Source organism: Psammomys obesus, unplaced genomic scaffold (genome assembly GCF_907164565.1).
Source record: "Psammomys obesus unplaced genomic scaffold, mPsaObe1.curated_primary_1811, whole genome shotgun sequence".
Classification (NCBI taxonomy): Eukaryota; Metazoa; Chordata; class Mammalia; order Rodentia; family Muridae; genus Psammomys; species Psammomys obesus.
The window spans coordinates 4,127,294-4,152,657 of record NW_026591598.1 but is presented as its reverse complement, the minus strand read 5'-3'; the positions used below and the strand labels follow the sequence as shown (position 1 = coordinate 4,152,657).

Here is a 25,364-nt window from a genome sequence, read left to right as displayed (position 1 = left end):
ATAGATAGATAGATAGATAGATAGATAGATAGATAGATAGATAGATAAAGTTTTAGAAGGGCAAGGTGATTTAAACCTGCAGTCCCCAGCCCCTATGTGGCTGAAGCAAGAGAATCACCTTGAATACAAGAGCAGCCTGGACTACATAGAAAGATCCTGCCTCAAAAATAAAATATTAGTAAAAATGTTTTGAAAGTCCAAAGCACTGAAGCATAGGTAGCAGGAACCAGGCTGGAAGCTCCCACAATGCCATAAGGTACTATGCTGGCTGCTGGGAGAGGGTGTCACCTGCACTCTTACCCAGCTATGGACCTCACATACGACACTATTAAGATGCTGGGCAAGGGTCCACCAGCACAAAAATGGCATGACCGTCAAGGGCGTAATCAACCATGCACCGGGAGGATGGGATGCCCACCCCACAGGAGCTGCTGTAACCTGGTCAAAAGCCTGTGATGGGGGAGGTCACAGGCCCGAGTGGAAAAGCCTCTGCCATGGACCTGCTAATGAACCTGGGAAACTGCCCTCAAGATATTTGTATTTGTGCCCACAGACTGGCAGCTTTGGTCAATGAAACTTCTTTTGACAGAGGGTAGTAACACATAACTGGTCAAGGTGCTGAGAAGGAGTGAACACTGAATGCTCAGCCCTAATTGGGACATTTACATCACTCCTTCCAAAGGTTCAAAGAACATGGCAGATGATGGAGCAGAAGAATGTTCTTACAGGAAGAAGGGGCGGAGTGATAGGAAACCCTGCCTTCTGGGCATGACATGGCCTTGAACTCACAGACTCACAGCAGCTAGGGTTACTTGAACAAAACTGGGCCTGCCACCACTTCCTCATGGATCTGACCTACTCACAAGTCCCAGCCCTCCCTCAACTATAAGCAGCTAATGGTTGTTAAAGGCATTTCCTTCAGCAAAAAAGCCACTGAGCTTTTGCCCCTTCTGCTTCGTGGAAGGCTTTTATGCCTTTCCAGAGCTCACCTTAAAGAGTGTTTGTGCTGTTAACACAAAGGTGTACTGCCTTTCCCTGCAGTGTATATTTCCCTGCAGATTTCAATGGTGTTGCTGACATGTCTAAAGCTTATCTCCTTTATAAAATTAAAAAAGGATTCTTGTAAGCTACAGGAAATCCTCTCAGGTCAAATGGAATCCAGATAGGAGTCCAGCTAAGTACTGCCAATCAAGGAGTTCCCCATCTATTGCCTACCTAGAGGGTGGGATTCCTCCCCTCCCTCAACTACCCAATTGCTACATTCCTGCACCCAACACCAGCTGATTGGTGAGTTTTCACTTCTCCTTGACATAAAGGCTTCCCACCATTCCCATCAACCTATATCTAAACCCTTCATCTAGGAGTTTCTCCCCTGGGTGAGATTTTCCCTCTACCAGCATGGTTTCTCTCTCGCCCCTTCTTGCACGTCATCCTAGTGACAGGTGAACCATGTCTGCCCAGGCAACTTTGCCCTTGGTCGCTGACCAGCACTGAGGAACTGCTGGAACAGACTGTACCAGTCTACCCCTTGATGAGTCACCGCCTCCTATTCTACCCATGGGAAGTCCATTCACACAGGCATAGGGATGTCTTCCCTACACCTAATATTTGCTTTATGTGCTTCCAAGCTTACACGCCTCTGCAACCAAACTTGGCCTCAATTTCCCTTAGGTAACAGATCCAAAACAGAACCTTTTTAATTACTGCCAGCGATCAGATAAATGGAAGGAGGTTCCCTATGCTTAAACTTTTACCAACTAAGCCACCTGAGGCTTCTCCCTCTCCTTGCTCTCCTCAAAGTTTCAAATGTATACCTAAAAGGAATTTTCTCCCTAACCTACTGAACTTTGTCTTCTGTTCCAGCTTCCTATCAGGTCCAGATGTTTCCTACATCCAAGACAGCACCAAAGCAGCTACCCAGGGGTGCTCCAGTCTAACCTCCCACTGTGTCAAGCCTGACCTGCACCTCCTAGCCACAGATTTTCTTTCAGATCTTGGACAGCAAATGCAACAGCCTGCTCTTCCCAGACTTTGCCAACATTTCAGCCTTTTGGCCCCACTACCGCCCACCCAATGTCAGCAGGGAGTAGCCAAAGATGACTGATTTCTTTACCCCTTATCTATTCATTATCCACAAAAGGCTGGAACAGTAGGCTTCAGACCCCAGACAGCCAGCTCTAGGTTCTCCAGCGTTCCTCGTCCCTATCTGCTGCAGGGCATGGCTGGCACACCCTGCCCTCTACCTGAACTTTCCAGGGCTTCCCCTTCCCCATATAATCCAGAGATTTTGGTACTCTTGTTTTCTTCTCTCTCTCTCTCTCTCTCTCTCTCTCTCTCTCTCTCTCTCTCTCTTTCTCTCATGGCAGCCAAGAGCTGCTTCCAATGACCCTACATTTATATACTTTAAATTGTCTTGCATGAGAAGAGGTCCAATGTCCTCATTCCTGCCTCAATACCTGTCTTTTTTTTTTTTTAATTATAGGAAAAGGAAGGAATGTTAGTTCACAAGCCAATGCACTAGCCTAGGTTGCCTAGCAACTTTTGATGTCATCACATGCAGTGGCCATGGAGGTGCGCACAGATAAAGACAGCCTGCCAACTCAAGCATGTGCTCTCTTGACTTTCTGTCCTCTTTTCTCTCTGCCTCAGTTTCTCTCCCCTTTCCTGCTCTCACTTTCTCTCTCCATGGGCCCCACTACACCCTCTTTCTCATCTCCTACATTCTCCCACTGTCTGTTTGTCTGTTTCTCTCCACTTCCATACAATAAATCTCTCCATTCCAGATCTGTTGTGTGTGGCATTTTTAAATATATTATTAAATCGGTAAGTTGCCCATGCTCACATGAATAATCTCCCACCCATGTTCCTGTAAGTAACTCAGTGGCAGAGCACTGGCCTAGCACGCGCCCGACCCTAGGTTCTAGGCCTTGTACCATAACAGCTAAATAAAAGTAAAGCCACGAGCCAGGTCTGCCGGCACACACCTGTGATCCCGGCACACCCAGCATTTGGGAGGCAGAGGCAGGCAGGGTCTCTGAGCTCCAGGCCAGCCAAGCCTACACAGTGAGATGGTGACTCAAACAACCAAAACAACAGACAGACAAAACCAACTGGCTGCTGAGGGAGAACCAGTCCTGAAGGAGGTTAACAGCAGCTAAGCAGTCAAGCAGCAGTAAGCACCTGCGGCACCCTCTTGTAAAACTGAGGGACAAAGGCTGGAGGGATGGCTCCTTGGGGAAGGGCATGGCTGCCCCTCCAAAGGACCAGAGTTTGGTTACCAACACTCACACGGTGGCCCACAACCCCGAGTAACTTCAGTTCCAGGGACCTGATGCACTCTTCTGGACCTTGCAGGTATCAGACACACAAACATGCACAAAAAAAAAAAAAAAAAAACAAAAAAAAACTTATACACATAAAATAAAAATTAATTAAAAAAAAAAAAAGACAACAGCCATGTTTTAAAGTATATAACTATTCAGTCAAAATAACCTGATGCATAGTAAGGCCCGGAGAATACCAACTGTGCAGTACAGGCAGGTGGCTCGATGCTCAGCAGAGATTTCCAAAAAATGGCTGGCCAATATAAACTTTAGAAAATCTTTACTAAGTCCAAGGCCACCCTGGACTACGTAGTGAGAACTTGTCTCAAGTTAAAGAAAAATATTTAAGGCTTTGTAGCATCTGATGAGATGATTACACAGGTGCCGAGAGACACCGAGAGTGCACCGGGGTTCCGGAAACGGGAAGAGCGGGAGTAGTGTAACAAGAAGTTGGACAGAAAACTTCAAGGACACAGAACAACTGTTTGGACAAAAGTTGGAATTTTACTCTAGAGTGGGAATGATGATGGGACAGGCAGGACCAAACACAGGAGAGCCTGACAGGGACAGAAATCTACGGAGATGATGACTAAAGTCACTGAGCAACCCTCAGATCCAAGCTACCAAAATCCTCTCTCCTCAAATCTCTGCCCAACGCAGGGCTCTCACCTCACAACAGGACAGAGTCCTGAAAATGCACAGTAGCCACAGGAACACCAGCTTTTTTATTACTCTTATTAGACCTGGCTTCCAAACAGAAATGCTCAAAGTAAACAGTATCTACTTCCCTTCTATATTTAAGAATACACAGTTAGAGCCAGGCATACACCTGTAATCCCAGCACTCAGGGAGACAGAGGCAGGCAGATCTCTATGAATTCAAGGCCAGCGTGGTCTACAAAGTGAATCCAGGACAGCCAAGGCTACACAGAGAAACCCTGTCTCAGAAAACAAAAACAAACAAAAAAACAAATGTCCTAAGTTGAGCATCAGGTACACTTGAAATTTCCTATTAAATTATCTGCTGTTAGTTTGTTCTGAGATAGGGTCTGTGGTGGTTTAAACAAGCATGGGCCCCATAAGCTTAGATATGTGAACATTTGGTCCCCAGTAAATGGAACTGTTTGGCAAAGATTTGGCTTTGTTGGAAGAGGTGTATCATTAGGGGCAGGATGAGAGGGTTTGGAAGCCATTCTCAATCTCTCTCTCCCTCTCTCTCCCTCCCTCCCTCCAATCCCTGTGTGTATGTGTCCATGTATGTCCCTCTCTGACTTCATGTCTTGCGGTTATGTCTCAGAATGTGAGCTCTCAGCTATTGCTCCAGCACCATGCCTGCCTGCCGACTGCCACATTTCCCCCCCCCCCCCCCCCCCCCCCCCCCCCATGATGATCATGGACTCTAACCCTCTGAAACTGTAAGCCCCAAATAAATTCTAGAAGTTGCTTTGGTTCCAGTGTCTTGTCACAGCAAGAGAAAAGTAACTAAGACAGGGTCTCATTAAGTAGCCGTGGCTGGCCTTGAACTCAAGCGATCAGCCTGCCTCTACCTCCCAGGTTCTGGGTTTTAAGGTATATGCCACCATATCCAACTCTATGGGTTTTTTTTAATTAATTAATTTTTATTTCTGTGTGAGTGCCTGCCTGACTTTACGTACACTGCATGCACACAGATGTCCTCAGAGGCCAGAGGAGGGCGACCAATCCCCTGGGACTGAAGGTACAGTTGTGAGCCATCACATTGGTGAGAGATGTGACCCTCTGAAAGATTAGTACGCACTCTTAATCACTGAGCCATCTTTCCAACCTACATGACTTATTATGGGAAAATTTCTCCTAGTGGATGATAACACTCCTCTGATCCTAGCACTCAGAAGTAGTGCTAGGAGGATCAGGAGGTCGAGGCTAGCCTGTTATTAGTAGGCTCCAGGTCAGCACGGGCAAGAAGGGACTACCTCAAACAAACAAAATTCCTAGGAATCTAAGCCCCACTGCGGCTGTTCAGAGCTTGGGGGTCTTTCGGCATCTCCAGCCAAGCTTCATGGGAAAGTGGCAGGAAGCCAGTAGGTGGCACAGGCCTTTTATCACAGCAAGCGGGAGGCAGAGGCATGTATATCTCTGAGTTGAGACAGGCATGATCTGTACTTGCAGAGGATATAGCAAGACTCCACCCCCAAAACAAAACAAACAAATGAAGAAGGCAGAGTGAAGATGCCCACAGGCCTCCCAACTTCTAGAAGCAAGAGAAACCAGAGAGATGAAGTGAGGTACCCAACTGGATAAACCAGAGTTAACTGAGGGTCCGTGGCTGCTTTAAAACAAACTGGTAAAGGAGGTAAAACAGACTCACTCTTTTCGATGAGCTGGTCCTGAACTCCTGCCAAGGCACTTACTGCCTAAAAGAGAAGTCACTGGTTACCAGACAAGTGACCACAGACCCCGAGACACCAACCCACACAGGGAGGAAGGGAAAGTCCACATTCCTCAGTGAAGGGCCACCAATGGGCACGCCCTCCACCACTGCCACTTACAGCGGCCGAAGTGACCGAGGACTTGCTGAAGAGCCGCTCGGCCTCCTTGAACTTCCGGTTCCTCCGATCGTTTTTGCTATTGGAGTTTCTAAAAACAGAAGAAACGCTTGAAGCAAGCACCAAGCTACAACTTCAGCTCACACTGGGGTGCCTGGAGCAGACACAGGGCACACTTGATTCTTCTTTTAAGTTGCAGATTATCATTGTGTTTGTGTATGACGGGAGCAGGGCAGGACACACATGTGTACAACAGTATGTCTGTAGGGGTCAGAGGGCAACAGCCCTCTCCTTTCAGGCTTTGCAGAAAGCACCTTTACCTGCTTAGCCATCTAGCCAGCCCCACCATTCTTCTTTTCAGCAATTTCAATTCAGGAATGCCTCTGATCCATGTAAATCTTTATGTTGAATGCCTACAAACAGCAACACTTTCCACTTAGCAAGGTGAGATGATTTTAGCTGCTTTCTAACACGGTCACATTTATTCCTTTCACTTGTTTGTCTTAAGAAGCCCAGGAGGAGCTGGAGAGATGGCTCGGTGGTTTAAGAGTACTGACTGCTCTTGTAGAGGACTGGGGTTCAATCGCCAGTGCCTACATGGCGGCTCACAACTGTCTGTCTGTAAACTCCAGGTTCTGACACCTTCACACAGACATACTTGCAGGCAAAACACCAATGCACATAAAGTGAAAATAAGTACATTTTTAGAAAAGGCAGCAGCCCAGGAGACCCAAGGACACATGAGTGGCCCGAGAACACCAACCAGCTCGACCACAGGAGCGGTAGCCTGGCTGCCCGACCCGGTCCCACTCCTAACTATGTTAGCATGCATTTATGCCACTGCTCACTGTCAAATGACTAGGGCAGGGGCTGACAAGATGGTAAAGGCACTAAGCACGTGCTGCCAAGCTGGACAACCTGAATTCCATCCTCAGCCCACGGAGAGGAAGAACCGATCCCACAAAGCTGTCCTCTGGCCCACACCCTGTGGCATGTGCAGACCTCCCACACACATCATAGGCACTTATAGGACAAACAACTTCTGCTTCTTTTTTGTTTTGGTGTTTTGAGACAGGGTCTCACTATGTAGTCTTGGCTGGCCTGAAACTAGATATGCAGACCAAACCTTGAACTCGAGGTAACCGCCTCTCCTCCTGAGTGCTAGGATTAAAGTCCTGTGCCACTTTGACCAGCAATTTTTTTTTTCAACAAAAAAATGACTATGAAAAATAACAGGGGGCTGGAGAGATGGCTCAGTGGGTAAGAGCACTGGCTGTTCTTCCAGAGGACCTGAGTTTTTAATTCCCAGCAACCACACGGTGATTCACAACCATCTGTAATGAGATCTGGTGCCCATTTCTGATGTGCATGAAAACAGAGTATTCATATAATTATTACTTTAAAATAATAACAATAATAAAATGGAGGCTGGAGAGATGAGTCAGTGGTTAAGAGCACTGGCTGCTCTTCCAGAAGGACCCAGGTTTGATTCTCAGCACACACCTGCCAGCTCACCGCTATCTGTAACTCCAGTCCCAAGGGATCAGATGCTATCTTCTGACTTCCAGGGGCACTAGGCCACATGTGGTACATAGACTTATACGCAGGCACAACACCCATATACATAAAATAGGTAAATAAACAAGTTTTAAGAAGTGACTATAGCCAAGCACGGTGGCACAGTCCTTTAATCCCAGCAAGAGGCAGTGGCAGGTGGAACTCTGTGACTTCAAGGCCAGCCTCATCTGCGGACTAGCTAGAGCTATATAGTGAGACCCTGTGTCAAAAAAAAAAAACAACTCGGTGAGAACAGCATAGTCACAGTGTCTAAAAGTGTAACCTCATAAAAAGATATTTTTTTCCTTTTTGCTCTTTACTTAGTGTGAATGCATTTGTATACACTCACGTAAAAGGCAGAGACAATTGGCATCAGTCAGTTCTCTCCAGCTACCACGTGGGTCATGGGGATCGTGGGTCATGGAAACAGAACTCAGACCATGAGACGTGTCCACCAGCACCTTGACCCACTAAGCCGTCTAGCCAGCATGAAGGACTAAACTATTACAGCAGAGCAGTCTCGGGACCACCCGACATAAGACAGAGGTATAGAACCAAGGGTTCACAACCTGGGGCTCAGACTGGGGGTTCAGCTCAGTGGCAGAGCACTTCTCTAGCATGCTCAACGCCTGCACCAAAGGAAAACAAAACAAAAACAAAAAACGAAAACGAAAGATCTGAAACTGGGACCCTATAAGGCACAGTGGCACAGACTATTAATCCCAGCACTTGGGAGGCAAAGGCAAGTAGATATCTGTGAGTCAGAGGCCAGCATGGTCCCTGTAGAGAAATCCTGTCGTTCCCCCCCCCAAAAAAAAAAGAGAAGAAAGAAAAGAAACGTCTTGCTCTTCTCAGGAGGCAACTGCCAACAGACCTAGGTGCAAAGGTTCCTGGTGTGGTCGCCTAAATTTTCACGGGGGTGGGAGGAAACACGGGGGAACAGCTGTAAGGACAAAGGAGTTATGCACATCCTCCTCAGGGGGGCAGCTCTCTGGTGCGGGGGCCCTTGCTTTCTACCTTGTTGAGGCGGAGTCAATCCTGTTATTCTGACAGCACTACATATCAAGGGGTAGCAGGCCTGCAAGCTTCCCAGGGAGTCTCCTGTCCCCACCCCCCACCTCGATGTGCTAAAACTCCAGATGTTCACTTTTAAAGAATTATACACGTGTATGTTTAATCTGTGGAGGGCGGGGAAAAGATCATGTACCAATGAGTGCAATTGAATCTGATCCCCTGGAGCTGGAGTTACAGGTAGTTTTAAGACACTTGACATGGTGCTGGGAATCAGACTCTTGTCCTCTGCCAAAGCAGTGTGTGCTCCTAACTGCCGAGCCATGTCTCCAGCTGCGCCTTTTTAACGCGGTTCTGGGGACCTGAACTCGGGTCACCGGGCTTGCACATCAAATACTTTGACCCAGTGAGCCACGTCTCCTGGACCTAGTTTTACATCTTGTGGTTACACACATACGATAACATGCCCTACATCTACACACACATTATTCTAATATTGGTCCTGGTTCTGATGACGTACTATGGCTACATGAGGCGTAACCATCAGCGAAAACTGTGTGAAGAACATACACAGCTTCCGATCCGAATCTCCAATTATTTCAAACAAACAAACAAACAAACAAACAAAGAAATCTTAAGCATACATAGATGTTCTCATACATTAGAGAGAGCACAGTATGTAAGTATGCACAGTAAGTAAGCAACTTATTAGTACCTGGGAAAAATACTGATCATACACTCTATCATCTCAGGTTTTCTACAGAGCTGAAACATTCTCACAAGTTTAGAATTTTTATAGAATCATTGCCAAGTAAGTGATACAATAGGCATTACAGGCAAAATTCATAATTGGATATCATGGCTGATTAAAATGTGGAGGGCACTTAAGTCACATGCTGTATTTCATTTTTACCTTCATCACAGGCCCTACTTTCCTTAGTCACAAATATGGGCTCTGTCCAAGGTTTCTCTGTGAGACAGTCGAACACAAGTTCAAGCTCAGCCCTCATTCCACACACCGACTTTACCATCTCCCTGCGGAGCGGACACCAAAAACAAACGTCCCAGGCTGTGCATTACAGTCCATACCTTCAAATCCAGCAACTGGGAGAAGGGTCTATGTGACCTGCGAATTTGAGGCCAGTCTGGTTTACATAGTGAGCTCCAGGCCGGCCAGGGATACATGGTAAGACCATGTTTTAAAACATAAACGCTACAGATAGATATTAGTAGGGGATAAAACGAATCCTACTAGATTCTGACACTCACTTTTGATTGGTCAAATACCGATCCCAGCCACGGATAATATTGCCATACATCTGAGTGTCTTCCAGGTAGCTTCCTTCAAAAGCATAGATCTGTCTCTCCAAGTTTGCAAGTGTTTCCTAAGTGATGAAAACAGGGACATGGAAAAGCAAACATTAAGCACGAGCAAACTGAGATCCCGCTACAGACTTATAAAGTCAAGCTTACCCACACTGAATCATCTTTGTAGAAGCGTGAAGGTGATGGACCCTTTTATAAATAGAATGGAACATGTAGTCTATCCTCACAAAAATGCACAAACATGCAAGATTGCATCTACTTCAGAGGCAAACCTAGTTATCACGAGCAGGGATGAGACGGAACGTGAGCTGTCTTCACTCTTACTCACTAAATGAGACTCTTCCAAAGAAGGGTGAACAGCTTTTCAAAATCATCTTTCTACATCAACTGCTCCCTCCCTGCTCAGCTCTGGAAGGGCCGCCCGCAGCGGATGCCGGTTGCTATGGCAACCTGGAAGGGCAGCTTCAGGTGAGCTTTGCCTCCCGGATGCTCGTTGCAAAAGGCGGGAGCCCTGAGGGCTCAGCCACCAGGGTGCCGGCTGCTCCGGGTGCTCGTCACCACTCCAAATTCCCTAGACTGCGTCCCGCGTCTCCCGCCAGCCCCCTGCCTAGCATCCTCAAACACACCACACTCCCCGGCCATTGAAACGCGCCGCCCCTGGAATCCGCCGTGGGTACAGCCGACACGCTCCCGCATCTTCTTCAGGCCGGGGTCTAGCCGCCTCCTTCCCACCCACTGAGCCCGACCAAGAGAGTCGTCCCCGCCTCCTGCCGCTCGCCCTTCCCGCGCCCTCACTGCCCCGCCCCGCCCCGCTGAGCGCAGGCCGGGAACCGCGCCGCCGCAGGGAACCGCGCCGCGCCCGGCCGCCCAGAGCACCCGGACCCCGGCCGCCCGCCGCTGTAGTCCCCGGAGCGGCCTGCGAGGCCAGGCGAGGACGGCGCCCAGGCCTCGGCCACTCACCGCCAGCTCCTGCTTCCGCTTCACCAGCTCGGCCAGCTCCCGCCGGGTGTCTGGGATCTGCGGCGGCGCCGTCTTGTTGTGCATCGCCATGTTGGGCTCAAGCGGCGGCGGAGGCGGCGGCGCGCGATCGGTAGGCGGACCCTGCGCACTACCGCCGCCAGCCGCCGGGGGGCGAGCCGCCGCCGCGCCTGCGCGCGGGCCTTCCGGGGAAGCTGGCCGGCTCGGCGCGCGAAAGCCGGCGTAGAGCAGCGCTGGTTTGTGTGGGACCGTTCTTGCTGTGGGCGTCTGAGCGTTACAGACATCCACGGACGTTCACTGCCTCCACAGCCCAGCTGCAGCATAAGCCTGTTAAGTATCCCATGTGCCTCGCCTTCAGATGACTTCCTTGCCTCAGGTGGAAAACCTGAGCAAGGTCCGGTCCCAACATCCCTGGGATCTGGAGAGAAGATTTCAAGCCCAACCCTTTCTTGTGTAGTAAGTAGCACAGCAATACCGAGGCACTGGTTTGGCGGAGGGGAAGGATTATGAACTCATTAGCTTCTAGCTTCAGGTCCAGAACTGTATCCCAGGCTGGTGTTGAGCAGAACACACAGGCCTTGATTTTTTTTTTTAATTTATTTTTCTTTTATATACATTGGTGTTTTGCCTGCATATATGAGGGGATCGGATCTCCTAGAACTGGGGTTACAGACAATTATGAGCCATGTGGGTGCTGGGAACTGAACCTGGATCCTCTGGAAGGGCAGCCAGTGCTCTTAACCACTGAGCTATTTCTCCAAACCCACAGACCGTGATTTCACAGTCCTGCCTCTGCCTTCCCAGTGCTGGGATCGCAAGCGTTGAGCTACCGTTGCCATTAATTGGCGCTGGGGGTGGAACTCAGGACGGACTAAGCAAGCACCCTGCCAGTGGAACCACACCCCCCAAGGCAACTCTGCAATTCGCCAGTGCTCTGCAACGTCAGTGAGTCTAGGTGGCATTCTGTCCCCCGTGTGTGGGTGTCCTTGAGTTTCTACGCTCCAGGTAGATATTGTTCAACAGGTCTGAGAAACCCAGTTTTCTTCAAACCCTCTTTCCTAAATTTTTCTCTCATAAACTTACCTCTTATGTTCCTCTCCAAAGGTACAAGCCTATAATCCTAGCAACCTGAGAGGTGGAGGGAAGAAAAGCAGGGAGGTCAAGGGAATGCATAGTATTTGGGCCAGGCTAGGCTACATTAAGACCCGGTTTAAAAAAAAAAAAAAAAGGCAAGGGCTGGAGATAGAACTCAGTTGGTAGAAAGTCTGCCTAAGCATGCACGAATCCCAGATTTTGACCCCAGCACCCCTTCTTTCCTGCCAGCCTGGCCCACAGAAGAACCTCTCAAGGCCAGGAATGGTGACACACGCCTTTAATTCCGGCACTCAGGAGACAGAGACAGGCAGATCTCGAAGCCAGCCTGCTCTGCATAATGAGTTACAGGACACCAAGGCTACATAGCGAGACCCTGTCTCAAAAAAAAGTTCAAGGCCAGCCTCAGCTACCTAGAGAATTTGAAGCTAGTCCTGGCTCAAAAAATAATAATAATAATAAACGATCAGACCTTGGAAAATTATTTTTATGTATATGAGTGTTTTGCCTGCCTGTGTGTCTGTAGCATATGCATGTACTTCCCAAGGAGACCAGAAGAAGACATCAGATCCCCCTGGAAGTGGAATCACAGTTGTGAGCTGCCATGTAGGTGCTGGGGATTGGATCGGGGTCCTGGAGAAGAGCGAACAGTGCAGAGCACCCCCTTTTTTTAATAGCCAGGTCCCAGTATGAGGTACCCATATACTTATGGGTGTGGGGGGGTCTGCTCACCCAATGGAATGTCATCCACCTACCAGAGGCCACACCTTCAATACAACTGACTCTCCCCAACAGAAGTCACCCACTGTCGACAGCTCCTCAGCTGGGGATGGGGGTTCTCCAGGCTCTCATTGCTACAGGCTGGAATGTTGACTGGCGTGGCTTTATGCCAGCCTTCTGTAGGTAAGCTACAGCTGCTGGGCCCACAAATCAGCAGTTGTCCCATGTCCAGAGGCCATGTCACCTCAGTCCTCCCTGACCTCTGGCTCTGACAGCCTGAAATAGTCCCTGAGCCTTACGATGGTGATACTGCTAGAGATGCCGCATTTGTGGCTCGGCATCTTTAGCTTTTTTAAAAACTATATCCACTTTGAGACTTTTGTTTTATCAGTGTTTTGTCTGTGTGTGTACCTTGTGTGTACCATGGTACCCATGGAAGGACACCAGATTCCCCTGGAACTGGAGGCACACTTGTGAGCCAACACGTGGGTGCTGGGAATTGAACCCTGTCCAGTCCTGTCGTCTGTTCCCACCCCCCACAAGCAGAGCATCACCATTGAGCCATTGCTCCAGCCCCTCTTCAACATAGTGGATTACATGGATCGGCATTCAAATGTTATGGCAGCCTTGAACGTCAGGAATAAATTTCTTGGCCATCTTGCTTATTTTTGTATATCATTTAATTCAATGGACACCTCTCTATATATACATTTTCTCTTCCTTATCGGGTTTAATTTGCTCATTTTTAACATGTGTGAGTAGCGTGCCAGGGCACGGGTGTGATGGTCAGAGGCTAACTTGTAGAAGTCAGTTCGTTCCCCACCTGAGTTCTGGGGACTGAACTCGGGTCATCAGGCCTCACATTGATTGTTTTAGTGGCTAAACGATCTCACCTGACCCACTTTGATTTTTTTTTTTCCTGCAGCTAAGTTCATAGGTGATACTGACTTGTGGATTTTTTTGTTAACGATGTATTCATTTTTATGTGTATGGGTATTTTGCCTGAATATATGTCTGTACAAATGCATGCAGTACTCTTAAGAGGCCAAGAGAGGGTGTTGCATCCTATGGTACTGGAGTTACACGGAGGTTTGGATTCTTTACAGTTTGATTCCCAGCACCAGGGAAGAAAACTAAAAACTCCTACAAATTGAGGTTTGAGAGATGGCTCAGCAGCTAAAGAGCAACTGGCTGCTCTTCCAGGGCACCCTGATACAATTCTCAGTACCCACACAGTGGCTCTCAAATTTTCTGTAACTCCAGTTCAGGGGACCTGACTCCCTCTTCTAGCCTTGCTGTGTACCATGAGATTCAGACACATAAGAAGGCAAAACACCCATACACACAAAATTACTTTTAATTAAAAAGAACATGGTATACGGAACTGGAAAGATGGTTTAGCAGTTAAGAGTGCTGTGGTTCTTGCAGAGGACCTGAGTTAAGATTCCAACAACCCACATGGTGGTTCACAATTGTCTGTAACTCCATTTCAGGTGTTATCTGACACAGTATTCTGGCCTCCATGGGTACCATGTGTACACAGGATACAGACATAAATGCAGGCAAAAGACATAAAAATTGTTACTTTCACCGTTTTGTGCTTCAGCTTTCTCATTTGCAAAAGCCAAATCCTGCTTAACTGAGGACAGAGTTCTGGTATGATCTAGTACATATCTAAAGTGCTTAGAATTTCATTTTCCTAGAGCATGCTCTAATATACTGACTTTTGGGGGGGGGGTATTAAGGCTCTCTGAAACATTCCATCCTTCTGGAACGCTCAAGCAGAAAGGCAAACAAATCAAAGTAGCTTTAGGAAGGCCCTGAAACTCAGCAGACTCCCTTGGCCCTCCCTGCCAGAGTAAACAAAAGCCTAGAGCCCCTCTGGGAGGAAGGGAGGCTGAGCTGCAGAGACTGAGCCCAGACCAGCTGCCTAGAAGGGGTTTAAAAGCAACTGAGGCACCTGGAAAGGGCTCTCTCCAACCTGCTGAGCTGTCAGTAGGGTGTGCAGCGTGCTCCAGGTTCCCAGCCTTTTTGAACTGTCACCCATGTTGGGGCGGGTTTTAGTGATGCATCTGAGTCATTTCTGCTCTTGTAACCCCAATAAAATTCATTGGTTCACCAAGTTGGACTTGGTGCTATTCGTACTTAGGTTTGCTGTGGGACCCCTGTTTGGGGTGAGTGGATGTGTTTCATCTCCTCAGGTAAAGTTTTGTCACACAACAGGGGTGTCCACATTTGTGTGTCTTTATCACTCCCCACCTTATTGTTCGATAGTCACCGAACCTGAAGTTTAACTGACAGACACTGGCTGGGCACTGAATTGCAAGGACCCACCTGCCTCTACATCCCTAACACTGGGATTACAAATGCTCCTGTGCTTGGTTTCCACATGGGGGTTGGGGCCCAAATTCAGGTTCTCATGCTTGCAAAGCAAGTGCTATACTATTACTGCTGCTATTATTACTGAGACAAAGATTCGCCTGAGCCTTCTCTGTCCCACCCAGTGTGATTCTGTGACTCTAGTGATGGGAGCGGCCTACTCAATTCTTTTCCCTCCTCCACTCTGTCCATCATGCTCTGTAGGCGACTGTGTGACCTCATTGCCACTTACCACAGTGGCACTTCCGAGCATGGCTTACACTCTTCCCATGCACCTCTCTGCAGTCCCACTGCTTCCTCAGCTGTCCCACTGGTACAAGGGGCCCTCACCTACTTACTAGTTCAGAGTCTACCTCTGCTTTAAGACACTCCTCAAACATCACCCATTCCAGGACAGTCCTGCTTAAGTATTGCTGTGTCTGACTCACAGTTGCAAACCAACTACTAGCATGCTGTGTTCAACTGACAGTCACTCCAGCTTTTCAGTAAATGACCTCAACTGTGTCACTTTGTAAACTATATTTTCGCAATTTTCACTTGAGACAGGGTCTTACTCTGTAGCCCTGGCTGGCCTCAAACTCCTCGGTCTGACCTCTAACTCACACATCTGCCTGCCTCTGCCTCCCAAGTACTAATAATAAAAGCTGTGACCACCATACCTATCTTTTCTTCTTTTAAATCTTCAGTGCTAGAAATTGAACTCATACCAGGCAAGCATTCCACTGATAAACTAATCCCCAGCCATCTTAAATTAGACTTACACACTGGGGAGGTTGCTAATGGGTACAGGACAAGACAAAATACAAAACGTTCTGAGGACTGGCCATAGAAAAACATAGCATATAGCCAGGACTGCTGGGGGAGAATGTTTCTAGGAAGTGGAGGCCTTAGCCTGGGACACATGGAGCTAGGTCCAGCCTGGGATTCAAGGGGTGAACCCCAGCAGACTGTGAATGTATCCCTAGCAACTGCAGATGAAATCCAGGGTCAGGAGGGAACAACCCCTGAGGCATGAGTGGACTGCACTCCTGGAGCCTGGCTGTGGAACCCAGCTCATGAGAGAGGGTGAATACCTAGGACTGGTGGGAAGACTCTGGGGTCTGATGGATGGAACTCTTGGTACTTAGAACCAATGGCAGCATTTGAGAAGGCCCAGGGTGGTGAAGAAAGATGCAGAAATGGCAGGAAAAGGCTACTGGACAGGGTAGGGAGGTGGGTTTAGGAGCAAGGCAACCAGCAGTTTATGATCAAGAGGAGACTGCTTGACACAGGTGAGGTAGGGGCGTCTCCACGTTTATGTGACGCTGGAGGAAGAACTGCTTAGTCTTGAAGGTCCAAGTGGGTTTAGGACTTGTTCTTGGCCTTGTCAATCTCCCAGCCAAGTGTGGTCTTTTAGGGCTTGGCTCCATGGTCCTCCATCCTCTGCTTCTAGGCGAAGGTGAAGCAGTTGTGTGACAGGATGCTCTCCGTAGTCTCAGGGTTTGACCTGAAACAGCAAATTTGGCAGATCCATTTCCACGTCCCTCTGCTTCAACATTCTGTAGCCCTACTGGTCGATTTTTATAAACATCACCTCCACACTGACCTAGGGTGCAAACCTCCTTGGCAACCAGCAGGGCCAAGTTGGTCTGATGTTTCTTTCCTTGGCCACGCAGCTGTCCTCACTGTGCAGCATCAAGCAGAGCTTGCATTCATGGGCTCCCAGGTGTCTGCATAAAATACAGGACCTGTTGACGTTGCTGGTTTCTGGGGCCAGCTACTTTGGGGGCTCAGATTGGTTCTAGAAGACCACAGTGAAGACCTGGGAGTGTTAGGGGACAGGGAGAAACTTACTGAGACAAGATTGCCAATTGTTTGAGGACTGACTGGACTACAAGGTAAATTCCAGGCCAACCTCAGCTATAGCACGTTTCAAATACCATTACCTGAACTGATTGTTCCTACTGTCCATGTACCACCAAAACACATAGTACAAGTACCTGAAAGAACATCAGTGTTTGTACTCAATGAGCTATCTTTGATAATGTTGGAACAAGGAAACAATTTCTGGTGAGAGGACTAGTGAGGACTTTACAGTATTTGTCTTGTGTGCACAGATGGGAGATCTGAGGTCAGCTGTGGGAGCTGACTGACCTTCCACCATGTGGGTTCTGGTGATCAGATTCAGGTCATCAAGCCTGGTGACAAGTACCTTTACTAGCTGAGCCATCTCACTGGCCCAATAAAGACTTTTCCACACCCCTGCAGGACTAGGAACCACTAAGAAGAACTTGGTGCAGAAGCTCGGCAGCAAAGAGCTATTTTGCACACAGCTATACCTCATCAGGGCAAGGAGAGACATTGAAGGCTTTGCAAATAGCCAAGATGAACAAATCTCCAAGAAGAAAAGAAAAAGACAAGTTCTTAACCGAGGATACCACTGCTCCACTAAAGCAAACATTCAGTCAGTAGAATTGGGACATTTCTGTTGTTGAGATGAAAGTTTCACTGTGTAGACCAGGCTGCCTCACATTCCATGTCCCCTAACATTTGCAGCAATCCTCTTGCCTCAGCCTCTCCAGGGACCGGTTACAGGCATGAGTCACCACTTCTGGCTCCTGGGACCTCTTTACTAAAAAAATGTACACAAAGCAGTTACATTCTACAATGTTTATCAAGAAAGCAAATCCACAAGCTGTCACTGGACACGGAGGTCCTGAAGTAGGATGACAGATTATTGTGGAATCCCTGACAGAAAACCTTGTCTGGATTGAGAAAAATATCCCAAGTACAACTGCTTTCTGGACACAGCAGGTACTCTTCTGAACACACATTCTTGAGCTGTCCCTACCCCAACCTCCCGCATTAGCCAGCCTCTGCTCCCAAGAGTGAGGCCATGACTACACAAAGACAGTCTGCTTCTCAGATCCTAGCTCCTAACCCCAGGAGGAAGTTCAGAGTACCAGGGTTGAGCGGTGTCACCTCCCTCTGTGTCGCTGCCCTCATCACCACCTGAGGATGAAGTGGTCCTGATCTGTCTGCACCATGTGAAGGGACATCCACACAAAACCTTCCCTGACAGATCAATGATACACTGTTGAGTCCACTGACCCATGCCCTTGTTACTGAGGTAGGAGGTTCCTGTCCTCCGCACTTCCAGGTCTCTTCCCTACAATTCTATACACACACACTACATTTACCTCAAAACAAAGATTCCTTTAGGAGTGAACATACATATGAACATAAGTCCTTTATGAGAAAAGTACTACCCTCTAAAATGGGGCTATATTTACAAATTTTATTTTTTTAATCTCAAAAATACATATAAATGAAAACCTGCTCTCCAAATGCACACAGGCCTTTGCCTATCATGTGGTATTATTTATATCACAAAACACTGTCATATGAAAATCAGCACATAGCTCTGAAACACTTCTAAAAACCACTTAGAAGCAGACATACTGTAAGTAATGAGTATCTTTCTACTTACACAGACCCCAGGTGGGAAGTTCAGAAACTGGGCTGTCCCTTGCTTTCCACCCTTGGGAGATAAATACAAACACATGGTCAAAGACGAAACAGAAATATGGAAGCTACACAACGCCCTTTAGACACATACACAAGTCCCTAGGCCAAAGTAGGGCTCCTGCTACAAAGCCAGTGTCAGTGTATTTCTCAAAGGGAGAAGAGAGGTAACATCTGAATAAAAATGCAAAGCTAAAGAAAAAGACCAGATGAGCACACTGCTACGTCTGTGTTTCGTGGGAAATCAGGAATCCTCCCAGGACGCAGATCCACAACCCAGTGCATGGTATGACACCAGCACCCGTTGGCAGAAGCCATGACCTCTCTCCACGGTCATGTCTACACAGGCGCCGCAGGGTGTCTGTTGAGCGCAGACAGTCAATAATGAGGTCACGTGGTAAACTGTCAATCCCCAAAAATGAAGTGCAAAATCAACTGCTATGACTCAAGAGCTGAACCAGGTCAAAGCTTTGGTATATGCTGGAGGTTGTTTTGGTGACAACCAAAGCTTACTAAGATTCTCTGCTCTAGGGTTTGTCCCCAAAACAAAACTCCTGGTCCACAAAGCTCAACAACTACATAAATAAGAACCTGTACAAAGAGAAGAAGCCACAATCCCTTTCCCAAGGGCTGTTTTCTGTGCAGCAGTTCTGAAGGCACCCACTACAGCCACACACTTAACTCAACATGCTGTAATTGGTGAGATTGCTCAGAAAACAAGCGCCCACAGGCAGGCGGCTGCTGTGCCAAGTTCAACAAAACACCAAGTGCGAGTTCTCACACTGCAACACAAGCCGGGCAGCAACAGAGAAAGGCTTAAGGCAAGAAGAGGCGCTGCAGTCACCTCCACAGCCTCCGGTAGGAACGCTTTCTAACAGCGGAGGCTGCTTCTCAGCTGCTAGCTGTCAGACACCATTTCCTCCTCCTCGTCATCTTCATCCTCCTTCCTGTCTAGTTCAGAGGTGTCTGAAGACTCGTGGAGCAAGACATATTCTCTGCTACTGAACCCAAATTTAAGTACGTCTTTTTCTCTCAGTTCATAGTATCTCTGTGGCTCAATACGCTTGTTGTTCAAGAACGTTCCGTTGCCAGAGCCGAGGTCAATGATGTAGGGCTTCACTCTCCGACCAACTGTGCCATCAGCACGGGTGTACTCAACAAGCCTAGAAGAGACCGAGGCGAGAAAGCCTGTGAGCCAAGTCCTACCAGAGACCATCTATCTTCTCTAAAGCTTTCTGTTACATATCTATATGTCATTCAGCTGGCTTGAAGGGGATTCAAATGCAAACAAGGAAATTGGTAAAGCTGGCTGTAGGTGGTGGGCAAGGATGGAGGGCCATAAAGATCCCAATGCAGAACTCAAGGCCTCTTGCTACAGTTACACATACACTTCCCCAATGCTCTCCCCCTATTTTAGCACCAGCCCAAATAGGGAATAAAAACAGAAAAATTAGGACTTGAGAGTCAAGGGCTAGGTATGAGGCAGAGATCTGCTCTGAAGTTTACTCCTCCCTGAGTGCTGAGATTACAGTTATGCGCCACCATACCCAGCCTTAACTTCTTTTTCTTCCTTTCTTTTTATTTTTTTGAGATGGAGTCATGGTACATAGCCCATGCCTAAAGGGTTCACCAACCATTGGTCTCCGGAAATCTGGGATCACAGGTAGGGCCCATATCTGGGTTTCGGACACCAAGTCCAAGCCTCTAATACAAATGTTAAGAGAATACCTGCAGGCTGTTAGACTTAGTATAGTCCTTCAGCCCAGCTCATTAGACACAAGGGGTAATGCATTTGTCTGCATCTCCACACAGACAGCCTTAGGACTCCTGAGTGAGACACTCACCCAGCTCCCTTTCTAGTACTTACCGGTACTGGAAGACTGCATGCTGCTTTGAGCAGGAGGGGTGGTCAATGGGAATGTCAGCAATGCGGCGATGTCGACCCAGAAGGTAAGCACTCTGCCGATGGATGTACATGACTGGAAGCACCTCATCATTTTTAAATGGGTAGAGACGCCACCGTTTTTTGGGAATCCGAGCTTCTGGGGGCTCACTGTATTTAATAACCACACCCCGGAAGGTATTGGTATCCTCAAGAAGTGCTCCAGAAAGTTCAAAGTTCGGTTTTTCTTTAACAGGCACCTCTTTGCTTCTGTTACCAGCGGGGCGAGGGATCACCTCCTGAGCCTCACCGCCAGCACCTTCATTCTGCTGGCGATGCTCCCGGCGCCTGGCGTTATAAAAGTCTCTCTCTTCTTCCTGGGCCTGCAGATTCTGGCTGTCTCGATCCCGACCCTGCCCACTGACAGGCCTCTCATCGGAGCTCCTCCTCTGGCGGAAATGGCCCCAGTGCCGGTCGCGCTCCATGTTCCGCGCTCTCCTGTGCTCCTGTTCTGATGGCTCCCGGTGCTGCCGATCCTCTCGCCCTCTCCGTGGATGGTCCTCACGTTCCTGAAATTCAGATGGATTCAGTAAAGAAAAGATGGCTTCCACTCTGTAAACAACTGCCAGGACTGGAGAGGTAACTCAGCAGTTAGTTAAGAGCACTGGCTGCTGTTCCAGAGCACCCACGTTCAGCTCCCAGCACCCACATGGCCATTCACAACCATCTGCAACTACAGTTCCAAGGATCCAACTTGCCCTTCTGTGGCAAGTGTGGGCACTGTGCCATGTGGTTCAGACAGGCACTGCAGGCAAAACACCCCCCCACACAAAATGATTAAATCTCAAACAAACAAACAAACAAACAAACACCCCCCCCCCCCCACATCTGTGACCAGGATTCTGGTATTCAGAACAAATTCCTATCCATACAAGGCTATCTATGTGGTTCTTTTTCCTGATGGGCCATTAATACTGTCCAGTCTGGAGAATTGGCTCAAAGGTTAAGAGCACTGGCTGCATTTCCAGAGGTCCTGAATTCAAATCCCCGCAATGACATGGTGGCTCATAACCATCTGTAATGATGTGTCCTCTTCTGACCTGTAGGCATTCATGCAGGCAAGAAGACTGTATGCAGAATTACTAAATATTAAAAAAAAAAAAAAAAAGACTGTATTCCTAGCTGCTCCTCAAATAAAGGCCTGATAGCTCAAGCCCACATCCAGAGCCCTCAAAACAAGATGGAGAATGTGAAATACCCCTGGCAGTCATCTGCAGGCAAACTCACACAGGGCAATATGTGTAGAAAACAGAGCAGTCACATTTAAGATATATAAAGGGAAAAGTTAACTTCCTCATAGGCCAAAAAGAAATTGAAATATAAATGCTTCAATTTCAACAATTACAAAAGCAATCACTCCAAGGGCAAAGCATGTCATCAACTGCAGTTTCCAGAGGAAATTAACACTTAACCTAAGCCTGAAGATGTGTTTCTTCTAACCAGAGCATCAATGCTAAAAGAAATACGAATCTTCTCAGACTAGCAACACTAAAGGGTCAGAAATAGACACTGTCAAGAGAAGTGACTGGGGTTGCACACCTTTAATCCCAGCACTTGGGAGGCAGAGGCAAAGGCAGAGGCAGGTGGATTACTAGGGGATCCAGGCCAGCCAAGCTGATACAGTGAGAATGAAAACCTGTCTCCAAGGGTTGGGGGATTAGGGCAGGAAACACACCAGCGGTGGTGTTTGTTTGATGGTATACCCTTAATGTCAGCACTCAGGAGGCTGAGGCAAGAGAATCAGCAAGAGTTCAAGGCCTGCCTGTGCTACCAAGTGAGTTCTGGGCCAACCTGGGCCTAATTCCAGGAGATACCCTGTCTCAACTACAAAAATGTGGAATCATGCAATTTTTGTCTTTTTCTGCCTGGTTTATCAAGCAAGTCATCAGGGTTGAGAATTTTCTTCCTTTGAAGGCTGAGTAACGTATGTATGTAGTGGTAACGGAACTAGGATTCAGGGCCAGAAGCAGGCTAGACAAGCACTCTGCTTCCAAAGTTTATCCCCAGCATTTTCTACTCGCAGTCTCTCAGTAAGCTTTCAAAACCACTACTGAACTTGTCATCTTCCTGCCTCAGAGTAGGATTACATGCGCGCACTACCACACCTGCCTCTAGCAAGACGTTACTAGGAAACCTAGAAGATGGCTCTGCAGTTGAGAGCACTGTCTGTTCTTCCAGAGAACCTGCATCAGTTCCCAATGCCCAAAATGTGGCTTACTTGACTCAAGTTCTAGGGAATCTGGTAGTACCCTTTTCTGGACCCTGTGGGCCCAGACATATACATAGTACAAATACATACATGCAGGCAGGCAAAAAAAAAAAAAAAAAAAAATCTTTACAAGAACTTGACCATACACTCAGACTTATAACAACTGCACAGAGATACAGACGAAGGAGCTAGAACAGCTAAGGTAAGTTTTTGAAAGAATAAAGTAGAAGGCACCAGGGCACTCAGTTTCACGACTTATTATTTAAGTGCAGTAATCAAGACAGCATGGCTTTGGCAGAACAAGACATATACCTGACTGATTTTCAATGTGGGAACAAAATAACAAGCCAATGGAGAAAAACAATGTCCTTTGAATCTGTGGTCTCGGAACACACAGGCAGTAACAGGCCAAACCTGACCCATCCACACTGGCTTAAACAGCACCATGAAGAATCTCCTCATCTAAAGACTGTGGGTTTAAATGTGCACCCAGAAAATGAGAAACAGAGAAGCGGCCAGGAGGTAAGGAAGGATAAAGGTGAGAAGGAACGAGATTCACAGAACACTGTGAGGCATCCTGGTGGCAGGGAAATGGCTGTACCCTGACTAGAACAGTGCTCCCAGTTATGTGAGAAGTCACCATTGGGAGAAACATGGAAATGCACATCTCTCCTCTCTGTACCATTTCTGCCCAGACTTATCAGGATCAAATCAGTAATTGCTTCCAAATTTAAAATTTCAGGAAAAACAGCCCCAAACACATATTTAATTCTTAGAAAAACCCACTGCAAGGCCAAGGAAACATATACACACGTGGATGCAAACCTCTTTAAATCCAGCAACATCTCCGGATTTGAACTTCCTAGCAAAGGCCCCTGCCCTTTCACTCACCTGCTTCACTTTGACCATGGAGTAGTGGGGACTCCGGCTTCTCTTAATCCGAGGAGACTTGCTTCTTCTCCCTGAGGACTTGCTTTTCTTTTTGGCTGGGGACCTATTCAGAGCATAGTACACACGATTTTACCTCAGCGTCCCTTCCCCCAAATAAATCAGCTTCAGGTATCAGGGTTGCCCACTAAACACAACACATTCATGAAATCACTAGGCGAGTCAGGCCTTCACTCTCCCAGTAACTTCTTCCGAATGCAGAGTCAACTGCCTGCTAAACCGTCTCCCTTAGATAACCTAATCCTTGAACCCCAACGCCTCAAAAACCTTTCTTTTCCCAGTCTGCCATCCTACTAATTCCCTGTTTTTTCTAACACACCCGCTTTCCAACGACCCCATCCAATCCCTTGGCGGGTCCCAGGGCCCCACCCTGGCCTCACCCGAGGTCGTTCCTACCAGTCTACAATGCTCCTCCACCACTCAATTCCAGATACAAGCATGCCCCACCACACTGGGTTCTACCTGGATGGTCAAGACTCTTTTGACTCAAAGGATGAATCAATCTTATGGATCATGTCTTAGCTTAAACAGCACATTTAAGCCCTCTCTTCCTTCCATCCAGCCTCTCACTACCACATCAAAGTTTTAACCTATCTTTAACACTAATTGAAACTATCTACTTGCTTTTCTTTTTTCCTTCTTAGAGTTAAAGCATGCCCAATTTCGCCAGGGGAAGGGGGAAGCAACTCCCTTGTTCATCCTATGGCCCGGCACCTCAGTTGATCTTTAGCCCACCCTAGGCAGTCGGTAAACCGATGCTGTATGGAGGTATCGGCGAGTGAGTGCTGCGAAGAAGTCGCCAAGACCGAACGTGAGACGAGCGGAAAAACACCCTCACTATACACCCGTGGGCAGGCGGGGGAATGTCATTTAAACTCAACAGGTGCTCTGCACCCCTAGTCGCTCCCACCGCCCGCGCCCCGCGCCATTCCGTCCACGGCCCGCTCACCGGCTCGCTCCTCGGGCTCGGCTCCCGCGGTGGCCGGCGCGGCTCGGCTCGGCGACGGGCGGGGACGGGCTGGCAGCTGCGGCGTCTGGCCGGCGGTGCGTCACGGGTTCGGGGCTCAGAGGCTCCTGCTTCACCACCACGTTCGCCAAAGCATCGTCCGTCCGGTGTCGCCGCCGGCCGCTTCGCTCCCGCTCGCTCTTTCCAGCCTTCATCCTGCCGCCCGGCCGAGAGGCACCTGAACGGTCCGTTGAGCGACTTGTGGCGAAGGAAGTGACGTACAGACCTTTGTACTTCCGCTTCCGGGCAGCGTGCTTCCCAGAAGCCCTCACCACGCCGGCCCCTGGTGGGCGGGGCCACAGGTGATTGGATTTACACGCTGAGGACGCGCTGGCTGGTGGCCCTGGGGTCCCTGCTGCTGGGAGGTGTGGTTAGAGTACTATAAAGTCAGGGCCAGCCCTCAGGAGGGTGAGGTAGGAGGAGGCTCGCTGTAAGGTCGAGGCCGGACTGGGTAGTTTAGTGAGACTCAAAATTTAAAATAGTTGTAGCTCAAGTAGAGCGCCGAGCCACTCTGGATTCGATCCTCAGCATCGCCAAGTAGAAAGTAAAGTCAAATGGAGAGGGAAGGCTAAGGCTGTAGCTTAGTTGTAGAGAGAGCGTTTGCCTTGCGTAGGCAAAGCCCTGGATGCAATTCCCAGACCTCAAAAATGACCAAAATAGTTTTTTTTTCGAGACAGGGTTTCTCTATGTACCCTGGCTGTCCTAGAACTCACTCTGTAGACTAGGCTGGCCTCAAACTCAGAGATCTGCCTGGCTCTGACTCCCAAATGCTGTAATTAAAAGCGCGTGGCTGTAAAAATAAAACAAAACAAAAACCTTATGTGGGAAAGCTAATCCAACGCTCA

The 25,364-nt window shown here is 48.2% G+C and overlaps 2 protein-coding genes across 6 annotated transcripts in view; both read right to left on the bottom strand.

Moving 5' to 3' along the window:
- Positions 1 to 10,819, bottom strand: part of Meaf6 (MYST/Esa1 associated factor 6) — a 26,004-nt gene extending 15,185 nt beyond the window's left edge. For all 5 annotated transcript variants that reach the window (XR_008720581.1, XR_008720582.1, XM_055611220.1 and 2 more), the window contains exons 1-4: positions 10,702 to 10,819; positions 9,685 to 9,800; positions 5,851 to 5,938; positions 5,670 to 5,715 (exon numbers count right to left, since the gene is read on the bottom strand). Coding sequence is in view for 3 of the 5 variants with exons in the window: in XM_055611220.1 (XP_055467195.1) it covers positions 5,670 to 5,715; positions 5,851 to 5,938; positions 9,685 to 9,800; positions 10,702 to 10,791 (340 nt within the window). In the remaining 2 variants the exon portion in view is untranslated. The remainder of the gene's footprint in view (positions 1 to 5,669; positions 5,716 to 5,850; positions 5,939 to 9,684; positions 9,801 to 10,701) is intronic.
- A 3,051-nt stretch (positions 10,820 to 13,870) lies between these two features.
- Snip1 (Smad nuclear interacting protein 1) lies at positions 13,871 to 24,712 on the bottom strand. Its single transcript, XM_055611374.1, has 5 exons — positions 24,463 to 24,712; positions 23,457 to 23,559; positions 20,282 to 20,865; positions 16,496 to 19,577; positions 13,871 to 16,396 (listed from the first exon to the last, which is right to left on the bottom strand). The coding sequence occupies exons 1-4, from the start codon at positions 24,672 to 24,674 to the stop codon at positions 19,313 to 19,315; spliced, it is 1,164 nt and encodes a 387-aa protein (XP_055467349.1). The 5' UTR covers positions 24,675 to 24,712; the 3' UTR covers positions 13,871 to 16,396; positions 16,496 to 19,312.
- Between the last annotated feature and the right edge of the window lie 652 nt (positions 24,713 to 25,364).

Coding starts and splice junctions, on each gene's coding strand:
- Snip1 (XM_055611374.1), bottom strand. CDS start 24,674: ATGAAGGCTGGAAAGAGCGAGCGGGAGCGAAGCGGCCGGCGGCGACAC. Junction 20,866..23,456: donor CCATGGTCAAAGTGAAGCAG/GTGAGTGAAAGG, acceptor TCTGAATTTCAG/GAACGTGAGGACCATCCACG. Junction 19,578..20,281: donor CATGCAGTCTTCCAGTACCG/GTAAGTACTAGA, acceptor GGTCTCTTCTAG/GCTTGTTGAGTACACCCGTG.